The sequence below is a fragment of the Engystomops pustulosus genome, chromosome 5, assembly GCF_040894005.1.
Source record: "Engystomops pustulosus chromosome 5, aEngPut4.maternal, whole genome shotgun sequence".
Taxonomy (NCBI): domain Eukaryota; kingdom Metazoa; phylum Chordata; class Amphibia; order Anura; family Leptodactylidae; genus Engystomops; species Engystomops pustulosus.
In genome coordinates this window covers 173250162-173267740 of record NC_092415.1, presented here as the reverse complement: position 1 = coordinate 173267740, position 17579 = coordinate 173250162, and the positions used below count along the sequence as shown (strand labels likewise).

Here is a 17579-nt window from a genome sequence, read left to right as displayed (position 1 = left end):
ATAATATAGCAGAGCCTTAACATGTTTAGCACAGATACAAGGCGCTCATATCAATGCTGAGATGTGTATCATCTAGACATATAGATGTGAGATATAGTTATTGTACCTTCCGAAAGGAATTAACTGAATACATATAAACAGCACAGCAAATGTACTCATGGTAGACTTGGTTTTATATCTGCAAGAAGTACAGTTTACCGACGGCCCCCTACTTAAGAACACCTGACTTACAGATGACCCCTAGTTACAAACGGACCTCTGGTAATTTACTGTACTTTAGCCTTCGTTATTAAAGGCATCTGTAATTGAGCCTTATTGCTAATCCTGGTTCTGATGACAATCCAAAATTTTTAAAATCCAATAGTCAGAGACCAAAAAAATTTGTCTGGAGTTACAATTAGAAAATGTACAGTTCTGACTTGCATACAAATTCAACTTAAGAACAAACCTACAGAACCTATCTTGTATGTAACCCAGGGACCGCCTGTATACCCAAGTTAAAGGGGTTGGCCACTTACGGTAAATAATAATATCATTTTTCAATATTCTTACTGTATCAATTCCTCATAGTATTACAGAGAGTAATCATAGTCCAAGTGATGATACTAACGGCTCGTGCACCTGCCTGTCCATCACATGATCATAGACAGATTCTATTCACTGGAAGTAAACTAAAGCTTTCTATAGAAGGACTCGGTGAAATATACATATATGTTTTGTATCTACCTGGTAACTGTCTTCGCCAAAATGTTTTGCAATTCTTTTAACTTGTCCTGATATTTTGAAAATGTCACCTAAAAGCTCTTCCATGAGATCATAGAGGCCGTCCCCATCTTCTTTCTGTAAGGAGGGCTTAAATACAATTTCATTGCCACTGAGACACATTTGCGCCTCAAATAATGGGGCCGGATTTAATCTATCATTTGTGTTGTCTACAAAGAACACCAGCGAATGATGAATCGTGTTATACAGTCCGTCGGTAACAATGTCGTCCATATACTCCATATAGATTTTCCATGCATCAACATCTGGTACAGCCTTTAAGAGTTTCATGTTTTCCTGTAGGAAAATAAAAATACACATAGAAGAAGCAATTATGGATGACTACTCTTATATTTTATTAATGTAAAAAGAGAATACAAGCAAATGGATATCTATATACCAACATAACAGACATTACCACTATGTCTACACAAGATCACCCCCAAAGGATATTACAGAAGTCTGTAAAAGCTTATGTGAATGTGCAACTTTTATGCTACATAATGTGAATATATGGTATTGATTAAGGCACAGTGCACACCACAATGAGTGCAGTCCTTCCCTCATATCGGCAGGCTGTGGCAATACATTTTCTATTGTTAATAACAGAGGCCTAACAGAAGGTGGAGCTGTAGAGCTGAAGAGGGAACCTGTCAGGGGGATCTGGGACACTAATCCACCCACAGGTTCTTATGGACTGGTGGTTTAGTGTCCCAAATTACCCTGTATGAGTTCCCTCTGCCCGTCAAAGGAAATTAACATTAAAGAACAAGCATGATAAATCAAGGGCACTCTACTCATAGATCCAGGTACTGTGACTGTGTTAATATTCCTATATTTGTTATCCATGGCCACCTTCCTTCTAAAATCAACTGATATTTGCTATTGAGATGAAGGGCTATAGGTTATTACCAGAGCCCCTTTATGCTGCAGATTCCCAGACTTTTACACTGTGCAAGGAGCCCCCCCCCCCCCTTGCACAGCAGGACGATGCAGTGAAACAGTCTTTGAAACATGGAGGGGTTACCCTTTGGGCTCATTAGCATAATTATAAAAATGTATTTTAGAAGGAAGGAGGCCATACATTTCCTTTAAAAAAACATTTATACTCACTGTGGTCTGGAGCTCTCGGCATCTGAGCTTTGCAGTAAATGAAGCTGGTGTAATACACAAGGCTCTAAATTGACATTTTCTATGTTTATCGTTCATATAACTATGGTAGCACATTATACTGGCCATAAGATCTTACAATAAACAATTATTTGCACCTTAAGTAGATACTATGCAAAAGAAGGACTTAAAGTAGATATAAAAGGAAAGCAAGTACCTCAGCTAAGGTGCGCAGTTTATAGCCGTCTTCTTGGATTGATTTATACTTTTTACTTAATCTTTCATTTTTATCTTCCAGATTGATTAGGGATTCTTTCTTATTGTCTTTCCGTGAAAACAATGCCTGTTCAGCCCATGAATTCATAATTTGCTGCATTGTTGTTAAATTGTCTTTAGATTTCTGTAATCTCCTCTCCAAATCGTAGACTACAGACTTTACTTGCACAATGTAATCCCAGCAGTCGCCACTGTTCCATGTATATCGTTCCTCCGCATCTCTCAGCTGTTTATCGATAGCCGCAATGTCATCCTTGATCAAGGGGTATTCTACTTCCAGCACGGACTTCTTCACTGTATTGTACCAATGGACTAAAAGCTCCAAACTGCCAATATACTTGAGAAAAGAGAAAGAACTTTTAGATATTATATTGGGTTTTCTGTAACAGGCCACCATTAATTTATAGTTTATCAATGTAAACCTCTTTCTTTGTATACACAAATGCAATTATATCTTCTGGTCACTGATTCAGCCTGGCACAATACAAGTTATTGGGGCACATTTACTTACCCGTCCCATTGACGCCGCCAATCCGGAATGTCCGGCGAGGATTCGGGGCTGCCACGATTCACCAAGATCGTGCTTCCAATTTCCTGCATGTGTTGTTTCCCGGTAAGGTTTGCTGGAATTCACCTTCTTCCCGGTGTATGTGAGTGCTGATCTTGCGCCACAATTAGATTGTTAAATTCCGCAGTTTGTCCGATGGCCACGCCCCCATTTGTGTCGCATGAAAGCCGGCGCCCATGCGCCACAATCTGATCGCGTGCGCCAGTATACTACTGAACCTCACACATCACAGAAGCAGGAAACAGGGAGGGAGCAGGACAGAGGGAAAGCAGTCCGACTCTCCATTTGTGAAAATAGATAAATTCTGCAGATAGAAAAAATAGTAGCATAGTGGAAAAACCTGTGTCCTTCCAAAAACGTCTCCCACTTTTACTAACTGCTGCTGGAGCCAAGGTCAGTCTCTTGAATACTGATTGCAGCAATTAAAATTTGCTGCCCCCTTACTGACCGGAGGAAGTTGTTGAGTCTTCGCCCTGCCTCATAGACCGTGGGCGATAGAGAGCGTACCAAAACATTGAACAAACTTCTCCTCTGCACCTTCTCTGGTGGGAGGAGATCAGCCCTAATTTCACATTCATCAAACACAAGGCTTCTGGGACAAATCTTGCCGAGGGCCTTGTGTTATCTGCTCCCTCGAAAGAAGCAGCAGTCTTCCGTGGCTGTTTGGCTGGCACTCAAGCCAACATATGTGATGAGGTCTTGACATTACGTCTGCTGGCTTCAGAGCCCGTGCATACAGCCGGCAAACACAGAGTAAAGAAGATGAAGACTGTGGTTCCTTCAGGGGGGCGTGGAAAATTGAGTAAATGTGAGGGGCACTCTGGCGGGACACTCTGGCTGACATGGGAACACTCTGGCTGCTGTGTGTGGGGAGGGACACAATGAGTGGACTCTGTCTGGCATGGCTGCACTCTGGCTTTCTTCAGGAGAGCAGGGAAAGGTGAGTAAATGTGGGGGGCACTCTGGCTGGTGAAGAAGCACTCTGCCGGGACACTCTGGCTGACATGGGAACACTGTGGCTGCTGTGGGGGGGGGGGGGGGCACTGAGTGGATTCTGGCTGGCATGGGGGAACTGTGGCTTTCTACATGGCAGCGGGGAAAGGCAAGTAAATGGGGGGCATTCTGGCTGGTGAGGAAGCACTATCAGGACACTGGCTGACATGGGAGTACTATAACTGATGTGGGGGGGGGGACACTGTGAGGGGACTGTGGCTGGCATGGGGGCACTCTGGCTGCTGTGAGGTGGGGGGGGGGGCATTCAGACTATTGACTACTGAGTGGGGCACACTTGCCATGGCGATGTCTGGGTTTTTTTTAACAGTATTTATCAGCTTTGTGGTTGCCCTCTATTTGTAGTATTGGTATTAAACTACGAATCCGAATAGTTTATGATTCACTCATCTTAGTACTTGGGTTGTGATACAAACTTCCTATTAGCTCTTACAGTCTGAGTTTTTCCGTTTCTTCCATTCACTCCACTTTCTACAAAGTTCTACACAAATTTAGTAGTTCACTGAGCTGCAGCCTACAAATAAATTTTTTTCTTTGATAAAATATGTTTCAAAGTCCCCTATATTTACTTTTATACAACGTTTTTTGGAAAGTTATTGGCTGTTTATATGTCAGTTAAAGATTTGAGATGACCTCCATTCCCTCTCCACCCACCATATTAAATTATTCGGAAGCATTTTCTACTAAAGAGAACGGAGATTTCCAGGCTCTCTGTTATTTATCCTAGAAATAAATTAATGAAATGTTACTAGTTCGTGGTTTGCCCCTACACCCATTTGACAAAGGCAATGCTGATTTGCAGTCTTCTAGGTGCAGCTAAATTCTGGCATAAAAGCCGAACACTGATACCAACATGTTAGCAGTTCCAGTTCTTCTTTTCTTGGTGCACTTTATGAAAGCTTGAAACATAACCGGAGGATTTCTGTGTTATGCCTCATGCTGAACTATATATTTTTTTCTTATTTAGCAGAAAAACTGTTAAACACAGCATTAAAGAAATAAAATCTCTAATTGTTATTTTTTGGTAAATACTAGAATATACTAAAAGAGAAATGTCAGAAGCTGTGACAGGACCTCTTCAAACAAACTTCTAGGGGAATTTTTACGAGGAATCTTATTTTTGAGGATTTCCTACTTTTTAGTGACTGGGTGAACTTGCAAATATCAGTTAGGCCCTTCTGAAGAGTTCTCAGAGTAAATGTAGTTTCACTATATTTTGAAAATAACAGTATAAACTGGAATTTAGAAAACATTTACATTTTCTTTTTGTTTTGAGAATTTTATATTTATATTTTACTTAGGGAACTCATTATCAGCACCAAAATGTCTGGGTTGTGCTCCGACGTCACCCAGTCTGGACAGCTTAGCAGATAGAAAGTACAAATTTTTTGCAAATGTGGGAAAGGCTCCTTTTCCTTCTCTCAATATAGTTCTTAGGCTCCTTGTAGCTCAAACTCTAGTGGTGTTGCAAATAGTGTCCTATAATAATGGTGGATGTTTAAATGAACCTGCCACCAGATTTTGACTGATGAGCCTAATAACAAGTTCCCAACGCAATAAACTAACTTGTGCCCACACTGTTTTTAGATTTAAAAAATGCATAGGTCCTATCCCCAGAAAATGAACGTTGTAAGCCTAGCTGGCATCCCGCCTAAAGAAGCAGCGTGTTATTCATGTGAGGCACTGTATCTTTCTCCTCATGTCTGCTCTCCCCCCTTCAGCAGTGCATAGCAGAAGATTACTCATCAGTCGAAGGGAGGGGAAGAGGTGAGTTGTAAAGCACTATGAAATTTGATGTTGCTATATAAATAAAGATCATTATTATTATTCCTGGCAGACATGAGGTAAGAGATACAGCGAGTGGCATCAATAGCCATGCCTCTTGGGGCTCGCTGCTCCTTATGGCAGGGTGCCAGGTAGGCTTACAAAGTTCATTTTCTGGGGATAGGAAGTATGCATTTTTTTTAGCCAAAACTGTGTGAGCACAAGTCAGCATAGTGCTATGGGAACGTGTTATTAGGCCTATTAGTGAAATCTGGTGACAGGTTCCATTTAAGGTTGATCCTAAGGTTAAGTCATACAAACCCTGAACCATAAAATAAATAGCAATATGAATTGTCACAATGGGAATAAAATTTGTAATGAATAACACTTTTACCAAAATGTTACTAAATTTGAGTGTGCTAAGGTCAGCTAGAAAATAGTAATAGCAAAAAATCTTAAGCATTGTCATGAAATAGAAATACCTTGTGTAGGATCTCCTTCTTTTCAAAAATATTTAATGCAGCCTTGGGTAGGTCTGTATGATTCAGTACTTGAAGATATTTCACTTCTCGTAACACTGCTACCAACTGCAGATAGAATTTGACAGAAACATATTTTAAAAAATATATATATTTGTAAAGAAGATTTCAAATTCCAATGAAGACCAAAGATAATAAATAAGTATTTATTTATAAATAAGAGAGAAAGAAAATCTGTGGACAGATAGAAAATAGAATTAAAAAGTTAACTTTGATATGCACTTGATTTATCTTATTTTTTAATAAAAAGGTTATGTACCTTGGGGTCAAAGTTCACACAGAGTAGACCATCATCATGGTTACGTCTTATTAGTGTTTGGTCTAGATTGAAATGGCAAATGTCATCTACTTTAGATATCCACTGCTCATATGCTTTGTCCTCGTGCTGGTCAAGCAAAGTCATCATTTCCATGTATTTCTGATAAATGGATGAAGCTTCTGGACTTTCCATGCTTCTAAAAGACATCACATTAACAAAATCATAAAAAAATAATTTTATACATTTAATACATTCAATTATTATGTTCCATATGATTGCAGCTTACTCATGCTGGATGAATCTGAAATTTGACCACATTGTCTGTATTCTGTCTTTGAGTTCCTTTGTCCATTTCAATACTCCAGAAAGGACCGGTAGATTTTTGTGTACAACAAAATCTTCCATCTCAAAACAAAAAGAACACAAGCATGAAATTACCATAAATTATATTTCACGTCATTTAACAAGGATTCAATACTCACCTGTTTAAGTTGCTCATCATACAATAATTTGCATTTATCAAGTTCCTCACTATACATCTGGAGAAGTATGAAATAATTTGGGCTGAATATATCCAATATGGTCTGTCTTTCAAGAAAATAACCGGAGATGGCTAGTAACTAGAAGAAATAATGATCAAACACAGGTTTAAAAAAACACATATGTCACTTGAGAATATTTACTGTATGACAATACAATTATGGGACTGAAGTTTCATGCCGCCAGTTTGTTGCCTAAGTAAGAAAAGTACAACAAAATTGAGGAGTTGTTAATGCTAAGTGTGTGAATGTTGGAGTTTAACTGGAGCAGTGGGTATGCATGTTCACCATCAATCTGACCTAAGAATATCAGTCAGCTTAGTTTTTAACAGAAAAATGCATAAAAGTTCTGCTACATTTGCAATACAAATATTTAGGAGAGGCCACACCCTTTGTGTCAGGTGGTCCCTACTTAAGGACAGACCTCTCTGCCCACTGTGACCTCTGGTGAAGCTCTCTGGATGCTTTTGTTTAGTCCCAGACTACAATGCTCAGTTGTACGATGTCTGTACGTTTTATTGATAATAATTGTTGCCATGAAAGCACAAAATTATGGAAATCCAATTGTATAAGATATACCTGTTCCGAATTACATACAAATTCAACTTAAGAACAAACCTAAAAGATCCTATCCTGTACGTAACACAACATTTTTGGTGCAAACTCACTTACCTTAAAAGCAGACTCTAAACCCGAACAGTCTTTAAAGGCAAGACACATCATTGTTGCAATTTGAGTTTCAAGGTCTAAAACTTTAGCTTTAAATTCTGTGTAATAAATTTCAAACTCCTGTTTAAAAAAAAAGTATATATTATATCATACAACACATCTTTACACATATCACTATAGCATTTTTTACAGCTTCAGTGTTGCCTATATAATAATAAATAATAATAATTCCTTTATTTATATAGCACACACAGATTATGCAGCGCTACACAGAGCTTGCCAAATCGGTCCCAGTCCCAAATTGGTCCTTTCCCCATATGGCTCACAATCTAATCAACCTACCATGTTGTATGTATTTTTTGGAGTATATATAATTACTATTGTTGTTATATACTCTTTTTATTAAACATAAAAATAGCAGATAGTCTTGATTGAAATTGTCTATATTTTTGTGTATGAAATCCCTATGTAGGCTACAAGGAAATAAATATGACAATGTTTTCCAGGGTGGGATATGGGAAATTTTGCCTCAAAGCAGCCCCCTTAACATCATCATAACTTTTTCAAGAAACCTAGTGAAATGATTTGGAATAATAACCAAACCAGTTTGGCGATTATCTGGTTTACTGGTTTGGCTCAAATTTGTGTTCGAGCTATACTATAACCTCCATCTACCAGAAGGAACTTTCATCACCAGCTGTTAGGTGCTCAATTCTTTATGTAGCGCACATTATACTTTATTATTCTAGTCTGTGAGTGTGTCTGGTCTCAGGTTGGTAATAAAATTATTTTCCACATAAGGGTAAGAGCTTTCATAAAGCAGTAATGAGTAAGGAAGAGCAATACCATGTTTGTATAATCTGTTGGATCTTGCGCATATTCTTTAAAAACTTTACAGTTCTCATCAAAATCTTCCTGGAGATGCATGGCCTGTTCAGTCAATGTGTTCCCTTTACTTCCTCCAAACTCTAGTTTTTCAAGCTTTTGAAATTCTATAGATGTTTTCAGGATATGCTATAAAAACAAAGCAGAAGAGTGTTTTTTTTAGGTTTTTTTCCCCCAAGATAGCAGTACGCTGATTATCATTTTCAATGATAAAATTCAACATTCCTTTTCCTCGATTCCCGTAACAATATTGATTCCCCAAACCAGGAGGTCACTGTACACCTAATGGCTATATGTACATGAACACTGTTTTTGGCCATGAAATAGTCGTTGTTTCAATGGCCAACACACGGCCCCGTGTATTTCAATTGACTCACACATACAGAACGCCCGTGGTTTCTATGACCCCGTGTATAAGCTGACTGCCTGGGCTTAACAAACCGATAACACACAGGTGGAAAAAAACAGCCTGATAACGAGGACTTTCATGTGCAGATTACCTAAGACAGTAGGTCCGCTACTACAGCCGATACCACCAAAACAATGTTTATCCAACTTTTCCCCTGTATAGAAGTCTTTTTCATGTTTTTAAAATTGTTTGAATGGTTACATTTTGAGGTCTTCACACCAAGATACCACACACAGGAGATTTATACGTTTCTCTCAGCCCTTGAATAGAATTTGTCCACAATTCCAAAAACAATATGGCAAATGGCATGACATCCCATGACAATAATACCTGTGCCATAGACTGGTAAAATTTAATAGGAAGGCCTACTAATGCGAGGAATGGGAAATGCACTGGATCCTTAGATTACGAGCATAATTTGTTCCGGGAACACGATTGTAATCTAAATCATTTGTTTATCAAAGCAGTTTTTTTCTGCAGTTTTTTTTTTTTGGTTTTACAATGACCGAATACCTTGGTTTACAAACAGAATTTTTGATCGTAATCCAATTTGCTCGTGTATCAAAGCAATTGTAATTCAGACACTTCGTTCCAGACCCCCAAAAAAATTTGCTATGTTTAGTATAACTTTAACCCATTTCTAGCCAGTCTAACCCCTTTATTTCTTCTACTTTTTCAGAATTACGTTATACAAGTTTGTGAGAGAGCAAGGTACAGTACAGTAGAGGGAGGGCTCACATAATGCTTGTATTATGAAATTTTGCTTGTAAACCAAGTTACAATTTTTGTAAAATTTATGCTGGTCTTACAAAATGCTTGCAGACAGGGCTGGCACCGGCACAGGGCATACCTGGGCAAGTGTTGGGGCCCAGAGCTGCTGGGGGCCCACATAATGCTATGCATAAGAAATCCATGGAGGTGAGGCGGCTTTATATAAAAATAAGCACGAGGGGGCTGTTTGGTATAATAAACTAGGGAATATTTTAAGGAACAGGAGACTGTTTTAGTTTCTGAATTTTTAATGCAGCCATGTAAATTCACTGCTAAGGGGCCTACCGAGGCTCTTTCACCCAGTGGCCTACTTAAACCTGGAGCTGACCCTGCTTGCAGACCATGTTACTTTTAATCTGAGGTTTCACTGTACTGATCTTCGTGTAGTGTTGTGAAACATGAAGGTACTATAGAAAAATAGGAAATATTGTTATATATTTTACTTTTAATAAAAATTTAAAGTAGAAAATTCTAAAGGTGAATCTTGTAAAGGCATTATCAATTTATTTTCCTTATACAGCAGGTATAAAATTAGACTTGCCAGATTCAAGCCTTATTAATGTGAGGAATATGTGCAACTCCTCAGCACAATACAAATTGTGCACAGGGGCACTTAATATTATTTTAAGGTTCAAAGCCTTAAAACATAATAACATCTACCTATATACCCAATTAAACATAATTGTTGTGGTCAATGACTGTGTCCAATGAAACTAATTACGCTAATAATTATAATTATAACTAGTAGAAGAGTGTATTATTTAAAGTAGAATGTAAGTCTTACGCAAGCAGGGAACGTAGTGTTTCTCATTAAAAAAAAAAAAAACGATGTGTAGGTCGGCTCATTTGCAATTCATATCATATAAATATAAGTATTTTTAGTGCCTCTATCTGAATAGGATACAATTAAAAGAATTAAATACCTCAATCTTCATTAAACGCTCAAGGAATCTGTCATATCTCGCGAACACCAGTTGAGAGCGAAAATCCCAAGGTTTAAATTCATTACTGTCTCGGTAAAATGACCCAAGATTGTTTCTGTGACTTTGAAATGAATGCTTGAAGGTCCTGAGGACATTCACGGCAATTTGTACACGCTCTAGTGCTTCCTCCGTTTCCTCTTTGAAAAGATCTTCCGGTGAAAGATACAATTTTGCCTGCAATTTAATAAGGGACAATAAGACTTCTGCTAGAAACTGAACAAAATAATGAAGAGTAACAGTGAAATAATAAATCACGTTCTAAATATAATAACATTAAAAGATCAGCTGCATGGAAACTGAGCAAAACAACTTTTCTTCAGATTACGATATTAATCTTTTGTGATCATTTATACTTCTGTGCAAAGGTGAGTACAGGCGTTCCCCAACTTCAGGTCATTCGACTTATAGACAACCCCCTACATAGAGAAGGGCCCCTCTGCCCACTGTGACCTCTGGTGAAGCTCTCTGGATGTAACTTTCGTGTCAGGCAGCAATGATCAGCTGTAAGGTGTCTGTAATAAAGCTGATAATTCTTGTTCCCATGACATCATCAAAAAAATTAATTTTGTAAAATTAAAAATTTTACAGTTACAACTAACATTCAGCTTAAGAACCTATCTTGTAGGTAACCCGGGGACTGCCTGTAGATCATGATGACAAAAAAGAAAAAAAAGGATTTTCAGCTCACCAACAATGAAGCCGTTGCCGTATCTAGCCGGTCGCACGGAGTAAAGGAGTCAGGCCGCTCCGAGTGAAACTGGAAGGAATAGAGTAGACACTCCAGCGAGGGCAAAATGAAAAATATCAAAAAATATTGGGAAAAAACATGTTAAAACCTAACGTTTAATCGTATGGTTAAAAAGCCATGTGCACATGGAAGAGAGAAGGCCATTGACGCGTTTCAGAAGTTACTCCTTAATCATAGTGGCGCCACTATGATATTGTTCATTTTGCCCTCGCTGGAGTGTCTACTCTATTCCTTCCACTGCCTGTAGATCCCTGGACAGAGCTTTTGGTGTTTTTTAACTTTGCAAAACCATTTGACACTGTCCTTCATAGATGCCTAATGGAAAGGTCTATTGGTTTGGCAGGAAGGGTCATATCCAGAGAGTCTTGGTCAACGATTCCTACACGTTGAATGAATCAATGGTCACCAGCTATAAGTGGTGTAAGTCCCAAGGTTAGGTGTTCGGCCCACTATTTCACTTGTCTATTAATGATATAGAAAACAGGATTAACAGCACAGGAAGATATTTATTATACAGCACACCGTCCGCCAACCTATCGTATAAGCCCTGCTCCTCCTCCGCCTTGCCAGATATATATTTTATATATGATATGCTTACTAGGATAGCTAATATGGACATAAAAAAAAAAAACATAAACACAGTTTTTGCACAAAAATTGTTTGTTTCTTTGCTCAATCACTCCAGCAGCGGCGGTTGTATCCAAGTACAGCTGTTCTTCATTTCTAACGACCCATATGGCTACATCTATGGGAAATTTAATCACATCCAATTCAAGAAATGTGGCAGATTAAATGTGAATGTCCAGATCAGGATACCCCTATTAAGCTGAATTGTGTATGTAAGTCATCCCAAGTATATTTTGTAACTCCAGGCTAATTTTTTTTTTATCCTGTAACATTTGCATTTTAAAATGTTAGGATATAATGGAAACAATATTTAAATAGAGCTTATTATTTTTATTAGTAATAATTATAATATTATTATATTATAATATTATTTAACTTTAACAAATAAAGCGTCATTGCAGATATCTTTGCTAACTCTTACAGTTCATGTTTGCAGCTTGGGGCTAAAATTCTGTAAATTACCAGCATCCACTGTGCTTTAATTAGGATTAATCTGTAAGTCAGGGACTGGCTGAATACATAGTATTTGCAATGTACAATGTCAATTTCTTGTATGCAGTGTCACATAAGGTACTTGGATCCATAGGCTACTACTATATGGCAAAAAGCCAGAACATAGATTTTTGTCCCCCTTACTTTCCCAGCATAAAATACAGTAATAAATTTACACCGAAAAGCTAGTGAAAAAATCCAATTTCCGCTGTTGATTATCGGGGGTAGGCTCGTGCTTGATAGACTGCTAAACATTTGTGGATGGATGTTTAAAGGGAACCTGTCACCAGGAGCCTCCTATTTAGCAACCGCCCTGTCCCCATGGAGCATTGCACATACACTGACCATCATTATATTTCTACTCACTGCCATCCCCCGCAATGGAGTTAATGAGAAGTTTGTAGAATTTTCAAATCTTGGATATTGTAACAAATCATTTGTCCAGGAGAAGCTTTATTTGTTAATTCTGTCATTTATTTGTTTTAACATTTGGAGGATATTAATATGTATTCTTGTATAACTTTACAGCAGCTTGGTTGCTTTTCTCTTCTCAGGGTTTTTCTGTTCAATAAACTTTTATTGAAATTGGTAAATAACAAGGTTCAAAGTAACAACGGTGAATCGGGTACTCATCATATCAGCATGTATATCTTAGTGTACATAAGACAAATGTCATATAACCGATGGTACAACTAACATAATATGGATAGCCGCTTCATGGAAAGCAAAGACATTGTATGAGTGCCACCAAAGAGGCCATCCCTCTATGAAGATCTATATTTAAGGGTATTGTAAAAGACCAATTTTGATTAACAAAACTAACAACATTAACAAGCAACAAAAAAACATAAAACGAACATATACCGGGAAAACACATTAGGAACAATGGGAAGGGAGATAGGAAAGGGTCAGGGGTGGGAATACAATAGGGAAGAGGGGGTGTAAGGGGTACGAGGATTCGTCCACTTGATCCTAAATTTTACCTGTTCAGTCTATACTCCCTCTATCCAAGAAGCAAATTCCATTGAGCTGCGGAACTCTATCCAAGGAGACCAAACCTTGGTATACCTATCAAATTGTGAGTCCACCAATTCCTCTATGGCTCTCATTTCCTCCATCCTCATTATATTGTTCAGGGCTTCTGCCCACTGGGCTCTTGATGGGCACACACTCGACTTCCAGAGTTCTCAGGGTTTTTATTAGTGCAGCAGTTATAATATTTTTTTTCATTTACAAAATATTTATAGTTGCAAACACTGGTGAGATGAAGGATTGGGCTTTTTTCGATATGAACCTGCCAATGCTCTGTTCCCACAGGAGCTAAAGGTTTTCGTCCATCAATTATCTAATTTAGATTGACAGTTTTATGTTAATTGCACAGATGTAGCTATGTGCTATACGCTGCAGCCTCCATATACAAACGCTTGTTTGCACTACTACTTGCTTGTCATATGCAGTTGCCATCTGTTTGCTTTTGAACCAGATATTAATAGGCATAAGCCTTAGTAAACAGAGAAAAGTAGAAAAATATTGTGTATGAATTAACACTCCAGTGATTTTCTTTCTCCGTATTATAAATATAATATAAGTGTACAGCATAATATGCCAGGAGGGAAGTACTGGAAAACCTTATACCCTGAACCACATTCTATATTCTGACCATCCCCAATTAACTATATACTGTGGTATATGGTGTTAACCCACTTCTACTAGTGTGATGACTTTAAACCCAATGCCAAAAGTACCATATATACTTGAGTATAAGCCGAGGCACCTAATTTTACCACAAAAAAAAAAAAAAGGGGAAAACAAATTGACTCAAGTATGAGCCAAGGTGGGGAAATGCAGCCACTACTTTCTAATAAAATGTCCAGTAGTCTCCCTTCATGAATGAAATAAAATGTCCAGCAGAGTGCCCCCATTAAGCAAATATCCAGCAGAATTCCCCCATTAATCAAATATCCAGCAGAGTACCCCCATTAACAACAAAATGTCCAGCAGAGTGCCCCCATTAACAACAAAATGTCCAGCAGAGTGCCCCCATTAACAAAATGTCCAGCAGAGTGCCCCCATTAACAACAAAATGTCCAGCAGAGTGCCCCCATTAACAACAAAATGTCCAGCAGAGTGCCCCCATTATTATAACACCCAGCAGAGTGTCCCCATTAATATAACACCCAGCAGAGTGCCCCCTTAAAAAAAATAAAGTTAGTACTCACCCTCTGGCGCTGCCTCCCTGCGCCCTCTTCTCCCCGCAGCACCTCTTCGGGTTACAAGTCGGGCCGGCAAATGCTTGTCTATGCGATCTGCCGGCAAAGAAACTATGACGTTAGCAGCCAGCAACACTGCCGCATCATAGTTTCTGTGCCGGCCGATCACTTAGATGTGCATCTGCCGGCTCCTTCCCATTGATCAGTTTCTCGGCTAAAACACTTGCAGCAGCTAACACATACAAGATTCAATGAGTGATCTCAATAACTGGTCATTATCTAGATATTCAAGTGCAACTAAATATTCATAATTTTACATCAGAAATGAGATTAATTATGGTCACCATAAAACAAAATCTCCTTAATATACCGTATATACTCGTGTATAAGCCAAGTTTTTCAGCACAAAAAATGTGCTGAAAAATGTCCCCTCGGCTTATACACCAGTCAGTCAGTTAAAATTACTTAAAAAAAAAACTAAACTTTTATACTCACCCTCCGATGGCCCCGATGCGCAGCGCTGCTCCCCCAATGTCCGCGCCGCTTGTCTTCAGGCTTCTGCGACCGTCTTCCTTCTTCTGCAGGGCGCTGCCATTGTTTTTCCCCTGGGCGGCGCCTAGCATGACGTCAGCAGCGGCGCGTCATACTAGGCGCCAGCCCGGGAGAGAGCAATGGTGGCGCCCAGCAGAAAAAGAAAGACGGGCGCAGAAGCCTGAAGACAAGCGGCGCGGACATCGGGGGAGCAGCGCTGCGCATCGGGGCCATCGGAGGGTGAGTATATAAGTTTATTTATTTTTTTTATGCTGGGGTGGCTGTATACTACTGGGGGCAGGCTGGGCTGGGCTGTATACTACACGGGGCAGGCTGGGGTGCTGTATACTACTGGGGGCAGGCTGTATACTACTGGGGGCAAGCTGTATACTACTGGGGGCAGGCTGAGGTACCTGTATACTACCGGGGGGATGCATTATACTACTGGGGGCTAGCTGTAAACTACTGGGGGCAAGCTGTATACTACCGGGGGCAAGCTGGATACTACCGGGGGCAAGCTGTATACTACCGGGGGCAAGCTGGATACTACCGGGGGCAAGCTGGATACTACCGGGGGCAGGCTGTATACTACCGGGGGCAGGCTGTATACTACCGGGGGCAAGCTGTATACTACCGGGGGCAAGCTGTATACTACCGGGGGCAAGCTGTATACTACGGGGGGCTAGCTGTATACTACATGGGGCTAGCTGTATACTACATGGGGCTAGCTGTATACTACATGGGGCTAGCTGTATACTACATGGGGCTAGCTGTATACTACATGGGGCTAGCTGTATACTACATGGGGCTAGCTGTATACTACATGGGGCTAGCTGTATACTACATGGGGCTAGCTGTATACTACTCGGGGCAGGCTGTATACTACTCGGGGCAGGCTGTATACTACTCGGGGCAGGCTGTATACTACTCGGGGCAGGCTGTATACTATAGGGGGCTGGTTGGCTGTATACTGGGGGGGGGGTGTCTGTGACCAATGCATTTTCCACCCTTGGCTTATTCTCGAGTCAATAGGTTTTCCCAGTTTTTCCCAGTCAATAAGTTTTCCCAGTTATACTCGAGTATATACGGTACATTCCAAATATAATAAATAAGGTTACAATACCTGATCAATGAGCATGTTGCAGAACTCTTGCAGTAGAACAATGATCCGCGCAGGAGTGTTGTAAAATATTGAGTGACTCCAGATCAGGCATATGGTGTGGAACAGGGGAGGAATTAAGACACTGATCTGGGGAAAATCTGTCTCTTCCAATAATCTGATATGTGGATCTAATGTTCTCAAATGCAAATCGATATCTTCTGCTTCAACCAAAGCTGAAAAGAAAAACAACTGATATTATGTGTGGTAAAACTTTATTACTAGATTATTTCATAAAACATAGTAAATATGTCCTGGTTTGTTCCAACAAATTACAAATAATGGTATCCAATGATCCATTACACCAGGTTTTCTTCAATAAAGTATTGTAATTGTATGTTGCCTGGAAATCGATGAATGGTCATGGTCGAGAAGTGGTCATTAATTTTGTGCAGACCTACCAGTACTGACAAAACATATACTGACTTACCTTATTGCCAAACTAAATATTTACATACAAAGGAAGAAAAAGCAAGTCTGAAAAGAAATATTCTAAATTCATAAAAATTTCACTTCTAAATGTACCTCGGAAATGTTGCTGGTTTTCTACTGCTCTCCCAAACAGACCAACCAACTAATATGTGAGGGGGTCTCCCATCTCTGCATCCACAACATATGCCAGGGAAGAAGGATCATGAAGTAATATTTCAACGTGCACAATTCTTCTATTATAAGAGAGTTGTCTGGCAGTGGCTTACATGTAGTATGAAGGGGAAATGTGAGTATGTGTCACGGGTGCCCCTGCGATCCACACCTCGGATCGCAGACACACCCTTGCCACTCTCCACGTTCCTGCTCCCGTCTCGGCTGGCCATTCTGGGTTCCTTCATAAGCCAGCTTCTCCCGGCAACCCCCGCCGGATCTTTTAGCTTCATGCCACTGAGAAAGCTTCCTTCTGCGTTTGTTTCCTGCCTTCTGACCTCCCATTGTGACCCTGGACCTGACCCTGACTTTGCTCCTATGCTGCCAGCCTTGACCTCCTGCTCCGCTCCCAACCCTGCATCATTGCTGCCTGCCTTGACAATCTGCCTGTTCCTGACCACGAGACTGCTTAGTGATTCTGTACCTCGACCTTGGCTGCCAACGCGGACAATTCGCACCTGTGGAACGACCTGGTGGCACCACACTGCAGCAACACTATCCTGCTTTGTGGAAGGCTCTGGTGAAGACCGGTTTCCACTTAGATTCTGGTCCCAGGTGTCGGCTTGTGTAATACTTGTCCAACAGGCATTGAATAAAGTCAGAGGTCAAGGACTGCCTGGACGCT

General features: G+C 39.9%; 1 protein-coding gene across 2 annotated transcripts in view; it reads right to left on the bottom strand.

The window, feature by feature from the left end:
• Window positions 1–17579, bottom strand: part of DNAH11 (dynein axonemal heavy chain 11) — a 181987-nt gene that overhangs the window by 143757 nt on the left and 20651 nt on the right. For both annotated transcript variants that reach the window (XM_072153831.1, XM_072153832.1), the window contains exons 7-16: window positions 16277–16488; window positions 10486–10719; window positions 8344–8511; window positions 7501–7617; window positions 6772–6909; window positions 6576–6694; window positions 6290–6485; window positions 5974–6078; window positions 2090–2485; window positions 727–1059 (exon numbers count right to left, since the gene is read on the bottom strand). In XM_072153831.1, coding sequence (XP_072009932.1) covers window positions 727–1059; window positions 2090–2485; window positions 5974–6078; window positions 6290–6485; window positions 6576–6694; window positions 6772–6909; window positions 7501–7617; window positions 8344–8511; window positions 10486–10719; window positions 16277–16488 — 2018 coding nt within the window. The remainder of the gene's footprint in view (window positions 1–726; window positions 1060–2089; window positions 2486–5973; window positions 6079–6289; window positions 6486–6575; window positions 6695–6771; window positions 6910–7500; window positions 7618–8343; window positions 8512–10485; window positions 10720–16276; window positions 16489–17579) is intronic.